At 38.2% G+C, this 11063-nt stretch overlaps 2 protein-coding genes across 2 annotated transcripts; one reads left to right on the top strand and one right to left on the bottom strand.

Moving 5' to 3' along the window:
• The first annotated feature begins 51 nt into the window (after positions 1 to 51).
• On the top strand, positions 52 to 4030 carry LOC109041961 (translocase of inner mitochondrial membrane 23). The gene is made up of 4 exons (XM_019058488.2): positions 52 to 359; positions 1694 to 1940; positions 2913 to 3082; positions 3662 to 4030. Exons 1-4 carry the CDS (start codon positions 338 to 340, stop codon positions 3772 to 3774), a joined length of 552 nt encoding a protein of 183 aa, XP_018914033.1. The 5' UTR covers positions 52 to 337; the 3' UTR covers positions 3775 to 4030.
• Positions 4031 to 4995: 965 nt separating this feature from the next.
• On the bottom strand, positions 4996 to 10844 carry LOC109041962 (thioredoxin-like protein Dim1). The gene is made up of 4 exons (XM_019058489.2): positions 10532 to 10844; positions 8102 to 8238; positions 6919 to 7133; positions 4996 to 5494 (listed from the first exon to the last, which is right to left on the bottom strand). Exons 1-3 carry the CDS (start codon positions 10607 to 10609, stop codon positions 6920 to 6922), a joined length of 429 nt encoding a protein of 142 aa, XP_018914034.1. The 5' UTR covers positions 10610 to 10844; the 3' UTR covers positions 4996 to 5494; position 6919.
• Between the last annotated feature and the right edge of the window lie 219 nt (positions 10845 to 11063).

Below are 11063 nucleotides of genomic sequence, written 5' to 3'. Positions count from 1 at the left end.
CAACATGGCATCTAGTTCGACCTTGCCTTTACAGTCTTCGTCCCTCTACCCTTCCCGGTCCTCTACGCCGTTCTTTCATCATGGTGTGCTGCTAAAATCTGTACAATGTCAGTGTAATTATAGTGTAATAGTGATTTCTGTTTTCTCTCACGGTGATAGCTGTCATGTCATAAAGTAAACAACACTTCTGATCATCATCAAATCGAAAGTCCTCTCCACTTGCTCAGCTCTCATCTGAAAGTTCCTTCTGTTTGTTATCGGTGCACTCTCTTGATCCCATGCTTACCTAATTCTCTAAACGTTGGTACTTGAATATTAGCTAATCCAGTCAATCAAAATGTTTTCCGATAGGGATGTCGGTGAGTATCTTTTTGTTTGATATAACTCAGCACTAGTCAGTAATACATCAATTCCATAGATGTGCTACTATCAAACTACTGGATGGCATGATTCCTTGTGATTGCGTAAAATGGACCCACACTAGTGCTAGTTCAAATTGACCTGACATCAAAGTCTTGCTACACACTTCGTTTCATCCAATGCATCTATCATTTATAACGTCAAATTTGACTCTGACGTAGTGGGAAAACCTGTGGATAAAGGAAGAAGGAAATTATGGACTGATCAGATTGTTTAATAACCTGTTGGAGGTGTCGTCAAATAAGTTGACATTTGTTTACTTTCGATTTGCAGGTGCTGGCAATGAATTTATGCCTCTGCTTAAAGCGTCATTTGCAACTATCTACAGGAAAATATCCGTCTCATGATCGTGTCGTAAAAAAACTACTTATCAGTTATGATCCGCAACTTTTATGTGGTTGTGATCTCTGCGTAGCTAGAAATCAAAGTGTTACAAGCTTTGAAAGTATTGAAAAACCTATCCAAGCCTGTGTTCGTGCCTCTGTGAGAGTCTGGTGTTTTCATGTGGATAGTAGTGATGCGAAAATGCCGGCAAATCGAAAGTATACAAATGTCAACTTATCTGACGACACCTCTACAAGCTAGAAGCGTCGCTTTAGAAGTTGGCAGTTGCTTACCCTCCGTTAGCAAACAACCTCTTAGCAGTCCTTAAATGGTGATCCAGGATTGACAACAGCACGCCTGCCAGCGTTGCGGTGTGCAGAGATGTAACTCGGTCTACTGTGCATGACAGTTTTGCAATATGGCTGAACTCAATTTGAAAATTATCACCTTGTAACAATTTATCACTGATAAATTTATATAGTTGAGAGTCTGAAGAGGGAGGGGTAGGGACGTTTGTTTTTTAAACCCTCTTTCTTGCAACTCCCCGACGAAAATATCACCAACAGCCTTGACTCTACCCTGAAGAAAATGCCTGGGAAGTCAAGAAGAAGTGAGTTGAGGAAACAGCGTTTGGTCCTCAAGACAAAAGATAAGAAATGGACAAAGGCAATCCCTATGGTTTGATGCATTTCTTGACACACTGTACCCAGGTATTAAGTGAAGCCGTTGATTCAATGTCTGCATTAAATGTTCTTTTTCTGTCCCTCTCTTCTGTCATTGTCCGGCTGTTATTCTATCTACGCCTGTATGTTTTGTCTTTTGAAAGTAAATCCTAATCCAGTCTTAAATTGATTATGTAAGTACCCATTTGAGTACCTAAACCACTATAATGTTTGTTGAGGAACTTTGAGTGTCAGATTGAATAAATATGTTTCTTTTTATTTTACAGGGAGCCCACAATCTCCATTTGTATCTCCTTATCTCAACTTCGACCCAGCATATCTCCCAGAGGCAACACAACCTGAATTCATTTTCCCTGAGGGTGCATCTAAGCAGCGAGGAAGATTTGAATTAGCCTTTTCTCAGATCGGGGCATCATGTATGGTAGGAGCTGGAATAGGAGGAGCTTCAGGCTTTTACAATGGGCTTAGGATGACTGTGCTTGAAGGTCAAACTGGCAAACTACGGCGAACACAGTAAGAGTGCCTTCTTAAGCTTTTACACAAGAATCTAAGCTCACTTCTTTATATCGGGCTTTATATTCAAAATGGTCTTATTTGTGCTGGAATGATCAATAAAGTACAAACTTTATTGATTCTAAAAGAATTTTGCACTCAGGATATACAAGCTTCATAGATTCATTTTTAGATTACTTCTTGTAGCCTGATTACACCCAAATGTAGCCTCTCAGGATGTTGAAATCAAAATTGTAAGTTAAAAGGTGCACTTGAATTTCATAATGCAATCTTTACAGTTTTCATAACCCTCTCTTTGTGGCACACTTTGGAAAATGCTTGTGCAGGTTAGTTTGAACTTGCGCAATTTGCTGCACCACACTAGGAATCGGATGCTCAAGGAATGTGGTTCATTTGAGTATAATTATCTCCACAAAATTAAAGTAAACGGAACAACTTGCCCTGTACTAAACAAGGACATCACATAAATTGTACAATTGTACATCTACTGTCCCATCTCTACTAATGCAGAATGACATGATCCATTCACTAAATTTCTTTGGATGCATGTTCAAGAAATTTCTCTCCCGGCAGGAACAAGGCATGCAGTCCAACGTAGAATGCATGTTTACACCACAGTGCATCCAGGTTTTCTATTGTTTGGTTTGGCAATTGGCACTAACTGTAACCTCCTGGAATGATAATGTCGCGTATTGGAAGAGGGAACATGATTTGGCTCCTTCATTCCTTTAACTTGGAAACCCTTTGGACTTCCATTCACTCATTCAAAATGTTCTTTTAAGTTTGTATTACATCCACTTTAACCAAATGTAGAATTAGTTCCGTACGTCAATGATCTCTAATGAAGCCAATGAGCTAGAAGGTACTTCATAAATTCTGATGAACAATTTTTACTAGAAAACTCCCTCCAGTAGTATTTTTAATTTTTGATCTTCCATACTTGACAACTTTGTTATATTCTTTTGTCCTCAGGTTATTAAATCATGTAATGAAACGAGGTGCTGCAACTGCTAATACACTTGGCGTTGTTGCTGTTATGTATTCTGGCTTTGGAGTGTTATTTTCTTGGCTTAGAGGATGTGATGATGAGCTTAATACTCTTGGAGCAGCCACAACCACAGGAATGCTGTTTAGATCCACAAGTAAGCAACAACATGCACTATACAATTCAATGATCAAATACCCTTTCCATAAGCCTCCAATGGATAAAGTCTGATCGGGAGTCAAACAGAAGGATCTCACCTAATATTAAAATTAAGCTGTTTCAAAAGATCATTTTTTGAAAACTGTCGCTCCCTGAAGCTCAATCTCTTCCGAGGCCAATAGAAGAGCTCTTTGCAAAATTTTAGCTTGGTAAATTGAGTTCCTAGAGGTCAAGTATTGGCCCTTTTTAGTATGGGAATTCCCTAAAAGATTTGACAGAAATTGTCCATCAATGTTTTTCTCGACATTTGTACATGAATAATTTTCAAGATCCATTCTAAGATCTTCTTGGATACTCAGATGAGATAGTTGGTTAAGACGAGACTTAGATTAAAGTGGGCACATTTTATAAGTAAGTAATTGGGAGGGTCTTCCTTGGATTATTTGCCCACCTTGTACCTACATCTGCAACCGTTTTTGAGATACTATTAAGTATCTTTACTTCTTGCACACCTTGTGTGTCGAACATCATGGAAAATAACTAAATTACTGATTTATTTTGTCCTTCTTTCCTTCAGGTGGGCTGAAAAAATGTGGCCTTGGTGGAGCAGTGGGTTTCGGATTGGCAACTGTCTACTGTCTGATCACCTCTAGAGATAGAATTAATAGCTTCCTTGAAAGTAAATCCTGAGTTCTGACTCAATAATGTTTCTCTTAATGAATGGTAATAATTGAATTTCCATTAGCCAGTCATACTCCTAAAAGAAATTTCACCCTCCGTTCTAATGCTTGATTCTCTTCTTTTGGATTAGCAAACATAAAAGGAGCAAACAAACACAATTTCAAAAACTTTTCGATATTCTGTTTTTGGTTACCTTTTGTTTTAGGTTATTTTTTAGTTAATTTGTGAATTACATTGTCTTGAATAAACTTAGTTTCTGAAGCTATCCTTGTTGTAACTTAGATTTTTGAGCACTAATGTGCACCAAGATAATGAACGTGTTCATGAGATGTAAACCTATGTCTTTTTAAGGAAACAAGTTATTATTTGCTCTTGTTTTAGAAATGTTATCTGAAATCAAAATTGGACTGCATTTTGCAATTTGGAACTGTAAATTCTGGCTCTTCTGGAAAAATACTTTTGTGCATAGGGAAACTAATGGCACATACGTTACCGGCTACGGGGCTAGAATTTATAGTTCCAAATTGCAAAATGTAGTCCAATTCATAGATCGTCAAATCGTAACAAGATCTGTGTAAGAGTGTCAAGCCTCCACAACAGATATTAACTGAGATACAGTCCTTTATAAAATATTGTGAATGACATAATCCATCACTGTTAAAACCATGCTGTGCAATGTTGGAGTGGTGGCAATTGCTATTTTGCTATTTTTTGAAGGGCCTTATCACTGCCAATATTCTGTGTACACACTTAATGTTCTGACCAACCTTACCAGTTTTTGTTGATCGGTACGACTCAACCTCACTGATGGTTCTGCGACTTATAAAATCTGACCCCATTAGCTTAAATGCACCTTTCACTGCTGCAGTACAATGATGGATAAAATGATGACATCATAAATTCATAATGCAGTATACAGTAATGGCATTAGTGGCAAATTTTTGCAATTTATCATGCTTGTCAACACCAGCCTGTGTAAATAAAAGACCCTCCAATGGACTTTTTCATTTATTCTATTGGTAGCAATTTGCATCATTTTTTTCTATCATTAATATATGCTCCCAAAGAGAATTTAAAACTAAATTGCTAACAATTGTCGATCGGAGATGAAATAAGAACATTAATCTACCTTCAACTCCTGTCTCCTATTTTCATCATGGCGGTAGCTTGCGGCCACATTTCATCAATAAATTCAGAGTGAAATGGGGGAAAAAATAAAAAATTACATGGTTAGGTTTAAATTATCTGTATTTGGAATTCAAAACTGTACAATAAATTTTTCCAAGTAGGAGAAATGAAATAAAGATTTAAAAAAAAAAAAAAAAATCTTTCCAAAACTGCTTAACAGACAGAGTTATCTTGAAAGAAACTTTAATTTGTTTTGTACAAGTCAATTTTAATTTATGAATAATTGCTCATACTAAGGTGATACATAATTGAGCTTCATTTTCATGGATGAATTTTAATTTTAATTAATCAATAAAGATGCCTCAGCATAATTTTTCAACAATTTACATTACTCACCTCTAAATAAAAGGGCCTCAATATTAGCCTCAAGAAGCCTGAACGGAAAACTGAATCTGGACCAAACGATTTCTTTCGCCTATGCTGCGACAAAAACCATGTATTTTCCTCTCAAGCTAAGACTTCAGGTTGATTGAATCTGGGATTCTTTCACTTTGTGCCATCCATCTTAAACTTCCTTCACCTGAGACTGATGATAGAATACCTATTTTACAGACAACAGTCATGAATACGAGGAAAATTGATTGTAAGTGGATGACGAGTTTACTTACATTTTAAAACTTCTAAACTATTTTCTAATTAATTAAGATTTTCAAACCAGAGGTTATATACTTGACCCTGACTTTATAGATGTTGGAATTAAAAATTATCTTTACAAGTGCTGAAACTGAACTTCGATAAAGCGCATGGGTGGGATCAAAGCCATTCAAAAATTTTGATGGGAAAATAATACGGTGAGACCTTGATTTATCGGATTTCACAGGAACGGAGGCCGAATCCGTTAAATCGAGCTACTGGGTCCCACTGAAGGGACCGGAGGATCGATCCGTTAAATCGCCATCCGATAATTCGAGGTCTTGCTTTATTCAAGATTGGATAGTAGAATTTCCTGACTTTTCCTTGAGTTCTCCAATTGAGTAATCTTCAATGACTCCTATAGAACCTGTCATCCTGATGACATTGCAATGCCCAAGGGAAAAGTACATACAACAAAACGACAGGAGACCGTCAGTTAAACTAATTGGGATATTTCGGTACCATATTGCACATTGCATTGAGAGGGGTTTCATTCCAGACTAATTCAGATCAATTCAAACCTCTAAGTAATAAGGAGTCAGCAGTAAAAATATTTTCTTGATGATGATACTGTGACTGATAAAAAACAATTCATTTCCGTAAAACCAGTATCTACCTGTTTTTGATGAGGGATCTTAATGTGAAGGACCCAGCTATCTTGAAAGTGAGTGCTAGCATACCATAAAAACATTCTAAGACAAAACGATGGTGTAAGTCGGCAATCACATAACTCGGTTTGCAGCGTCGCAGACTTCCTGTCATACTTTATTTTTTAAACGAAAAACTACTCAACAGCTATTCCTTAAAACTGCCAAGATTTTTCTTCTCTGTGCAAAGAAAATCCAGCAAAAACATCAAGGAATGATGTCAATTTGTTCTCTTTTAGAAAAAAACATAGAGGCGGAGATTTTCAGACACCACAAACTAGTTATGCGATTGCCGACTTACAGCAACGAAAAATGGAAGACAGCAGAGTCCCTCTCTGAAGCCAGCTGATTCTACCTCATTCTTCAGATCAATCCGTATTGCTGAAGCCACTTTTGTCCACAGGATACTTCAACGCTTAGGTTTGATAATGCCTTGAGGAGGCAAGGGGTAGAGGAGTCTCTTGGTCAGGGAGCACATTAGACTGCTTTTGTAGTATGATAGCGCAGCGGCTACAGAGAGAGTGGTATTTTATTTTAAAACAATTTTATCTCTGGTTGAGAGAAAAAATGGAATCTTCAAGTCGGAAAGTATAATAATTTTTCTTTGTGAAAAAAAGGAAATGCAATTGAAAAAACATTTTTCTCATAAAGCCTCCCTACCCCTAAAGAAACTTTAATTAATTACCTTAGTATCTGTACTTGGTTGAGTAATCTTTGGGGGATACAACCAAACCTCGACCTTTACGGGCACCCCTGTAGACTGTTTCTACAATATCAACCATTTCTTGCTTATCCTCTAGTGCCCAGTTGATTTTGTTATTGTTACCAGTTCCTAAATCAATCATGATGTGTTTGTTTCGGAAAAAGAACATCACCGTGCATGGATCGTACAATTCATACCTGTAATAGAGCAGAATTCTTGAATGAGTAACATCTATATTCCCTACATTTTCTAAGCTTAGATTCAGAGTCTTCACTACCTCCACAGAATATAAAGGCTTCACCAACAGAAGGCTCACTTCCAGCGTATCTCGATCGAAGGAGAAGAACACACCTAGAAAGCATTGTTCATATTTTGCCTTTTATCCAGAGCTTGGCCGACTTTCAATGTTGTCGGCTTGCTTGGCGAAATGCGCTCCTTCCTACCCCTAAACTTGAACGCATTCACTTGGCAACGATGAAGAGACGCTGGAAAGTACAAAACGCGACACATTGGAGTAAATGGGAGTGAACCTTCTGTTGGTGTAGCCTTTATGTTCTGTGCTACTTCCTTAGATACTTATCGAGGCTGCGATCCCTTGAGTGAGGACCTCAATTTCAATAATAATTTTTTCATTTGACAGCATTCCTTTCGGAAGACTACATTCTTAGGGTTGTCAATGATTTAATGTTTGTCCTAAGGACCCTGCATGTATGAAAGACCAGGAGATTCAACAAGGGCCAAATTTCATTGTTTGATTTGATGTTTTAATGACCCGAACACAATAAGCTTTCAAAAAAAAACTTGCTGTGTGCCAATTTTAAGAAAAAAGGGGTGAGCAGTAAATTTTTTAGCATTTCCACATGCTTTTACTTGCGGAAACATGGCACGGCGCTGTGTTGGTTACACAGGGCCTTTTGCTTTGAAGCAGTTGATGCAATCGTTTGTCGTTTGTCTGATAGGTAAGTGAAAACAGAACTCTTTTCGTTCACCAAAATTTCCACCAGGGTATGCACGAAGAAATGCTGCTTATTCTGCTCAAACCTCCAGATAGTTTCAAAGAATTTTTATCCTTCATACTGAAAAAATTCTTCATGGGTCACAAGACAAATACCTAGTACAAGATAGCCAACATTTCGTGGCAGTAGGACAGTTTTTCAGCACTTACATTTTATTAAAATCAGGAACTTTGGTGATGTCTACTAAGTAAATTGTAGCAAAATTTTTCACTTTCTCTGCAATACTGTACAATACTTCATCCATTTTCATACATGTCGGGTCCCAATCGTGTCCAAACCGGATTACCTGAAAATCACAAGGGGCAAAATTACTAACATAATCACAAAAAATTGAAGTCTTACTACTTGTAAAATCAGACTTATTTAAACTTGACTGCCCTTTCAAACCCTCTTTCGCATTTTGTATCTTTCTGAAAAGTAATTTCAATAATGAAGCAAGATGGTAAGTACTCCTAAGGGTGATCTTTTCAATCCTTATGTAATTGATAATTAATTGCAATAAGAGCATGTCCATCAGGTTTCTATTAAAGTTCTCTTCACCCAAATAACAGAGGCTTTTGAGCCATTTAATTACAATCTGGTGAGATGCGGATTTTTGGATTCATGGATTGCTGGCAAGACTAAGATTCAGCTGTTCACCAAGGACCCACCTCAGATAACACTAATCCATTGGGCTAAGCAAGTTCATTAACTGGTAGCCATTCAAGAGGTGCAGTTTGAAGCCAAAAAGTAAGATGCTCTTTTGACATTAGCAAGACAGGATGTTAGCGTTCTGAACTGAGGTGCGTTGTCGGAGTAAACTTTCCGTTTGCGTTGGGTGCTCAACGCTAACGGATATCATGTGACCATTGACTTACCCGTTGGGAAACGCGTTGTCCGTTGTCTCTGTTGACTAAAAACTATTGTGTTTTGAGTGCACAATTACATTTAGAGGTTAGCTCAACGCTCTCAACTGCCTCCTGAGACCGATGACTTGTTGATTTTCGTTTGGTAAACAGTCCAGGACATCGGGCAATCCCAACGGAGTCAAACAACGCCGAGTGTTTGGAAGCGGGTAAATCCGTTGCCCAACGGTCCTAAACAGTTTACTTTCGACAACGCAGCTGTCATATGTGCTCCAGCAGCCTGATTGTTGAAATTTTTTATTTGTCGGGACGACATAGATGACATAGGTTTTAAGGCGGAGCATGATTGGTCAGCTGTGTCTTATCGCTGCTTTGTCGTGCCTATGTCAGGTTGAACTCACGACAAGCTAACAGCACCTCTTAAGTTTCTGACAGTTTGTCGTCCATTCCGCCTTGCAAAGGCACGACAAAGCAGCGATAAAGCATAGCTGACCAATCACGCTCCGCCTATTCACCTATGTCGTCCCGACAAACAAAAAATTTCAACAATCAGGCTGCAGTTGGTTGTTCCTCTCCTGGTTCATGTAGGAATAAAATTTCTATCGGTTATCACCTTTTGGCTTTTTCTAGGTTTCTTTCCAAGCGGATAAAGAATGGTGGTCGCATTTCGATTTTGGCTGCCATCTTGAGGATGTGTGACGTGCAGAGGGTACGGGCTTTTACCGCGCGATTTGAAATGTACCCGAAGTGTACCCGATGCGATGCCGCGGCGCGAGGCTCATACAACTCCTAAACGGAATTATGAGTTTTCCTTCCTGATGAAACGCTTTCAGATCGTAGTCTGAGTTAAAATTTTTACGGAGAATTTGCAAGGAAGTTACAATCATTCTGATGATTAATATTTCTGGCTGAAATTTGTGTTTAAAGAAATGTACCCGATGGGCTCGTTCCTTCACGCACATGTGCAACTTTCTGACGAAACTGGACCTATCATTTTGGACTTAGTATATTTCGGATTTTTGAGAGCTGTAATGCGGTAGTTTTTCCTTAGAAATTTGGAAATAACGTCCAATCATTCTTCTTTTTGATGCTTCCAGGAGAAATTTGTACTTTCGGAAATTTGGGAGACAAGTGTGAAAATTGGAAAAACGGAGAGGGGGTCGGGGATTTCTGAAAAACAAAGGGAGGACTCCACCCAGATAAGGGGGTTCGGGGGATCCCCCGAAAAATTACATTGATAATCAGGTACCCATGGAGAAAATAAGAAATATTAAAAAAAAAAAAAAAAAAAAAAAAAAAAAACCTCTCACGGTTTTTAAATTATTTACTGATAAAGATAGCAAAATAAAATACACCGCAGTAATTTCACTTTAAATTCGGGCTATCAACGCCAGAAATACTTACAATGATAAGTGACTAATGACTATACAATACCTTGTAGCGTTAGAGTGCAGCTTAAACTCAAACCCCCTAACTCCGCAGTTGGGTTTGTTTACAATCGTGACGTCAAGAGGGTACGAGATGCGACCACCATTCTTTATCCGCCTTGGTTTCTTTCCAGATAATTCATTATATGGCAAGCTTCAGACTATTGGTCAGTGGCAAGAGCAAGTCATTTTCTTTTCACACGCCCCAATGTGGTGCATTACAAGACTGCCTTGCGCTTCCAGGTTCTAGGGCACATAGAGAACACTCCGACAGACCACTTCCTTTTCCATAAAAAAGCAGACTTACCACAACTCGATCTTCCTCGGATAAAATCGCTTGATCTACTTGCCAACCATTGTGGAGATGAGGTAACATGTAAGACATTGTGACGGTTGAAAATAGACTTTGCGCACTTAGAAAGAGTTTCCGAGCAGATGTTAATTGTTAAGGTTTCCAAACTTGAACTACAATAAATGGTGGCAATTGAGAACAGAAGCGGTTTTTGATGACTTATGAAAAAGAATAAGGAAAATTATGAAAAATTCACCAGACTTGGAATTCAGAGTTTCCAGAAATTGGTCAAAAAACGTCAAAACACGAAGCTATTGTTGTTGATATTGTTGGTCATGATAATGTGCAGGGTTGCCGTCTTGCCGTTTAGTTCATTATCATGTGCTACTCTTCAAACACTCACAACTCACACTCATCATCTACTCACCGGTGCCTGTTTCACTCACCGAATTCTATTTTATTTGGTTACCTAGCGCCGATTTTTGGAAAAAATCCGTAATTTTTATCAGATGGTAAAATGCTAGAAAAATGAAAAACGAAAAAAAAT

Source organism: Bemisia tabaci, unplaced genomic scaffold (assembly GCF_918797505.1).
Source record: "Bemisia tabaci unplaced genomic scaffold, PGI_BMITA_v3".
NCBI lineage: Eukaryota > Metazoa > Arthropoda > Insecta > Hemiptera > Aleyrodidae > Bemisia > Bemisia tabaci.
Note: the sequence above shows the minus strand (reverse complement) of the source record. Positions and strands in the feature narration are given on the sequence as shown.

What these genes read in the sequence shown, in the direction of transcription:
- LOC109041961 (XM_019058488.2), top strand. Translation starts at nt 338, where the DNA reads ATGTTTTCCGATAGGGATGTCG. An exon ending in GTTTTCCGATAGGGATGTCG is followed by an intron (nt 360 to 1,693) that starts GTGAGTATCTTT and finishes TTTATTTTACAG; the next exon opens with GGAGCCCACAATCTCCATTT. An exon ending in AATGCTGTTTAGATCCACAA is followed by an intron (nt 3,083 to 3,661) that starts GTAAGCAACAAC and finishes TCTTTCCTTCAG; the next exon opens with GTGGGCTGAAAAAATGTGGC.
- LOC109041962 (XM_019058489.2), bottom strand. Translation starts at nt 10,609, where the DNA reads ATGTCTTACATGTTACCTCATCTCCACAATGGTTGGCAAGTAGATCAA. An exon ending in CCGAGGAAGATCGAGTTGTG is followed by an intron (nt 8,239 to 10,531) that starts GTAAGTCTGCTT and finishes TGTGATTTTCAG; the next exon opens with GTAATCCGGTTTGGACACGA. An exon ending in GTTCCTGATTTTAATAAAAT is followed by an intron (nt 7,134 to 8,101) that starts GTAAGTGCTGAA and finishes GCTCTATTACAG; the next exon opens with GTATGAATTGTACGATCCAT.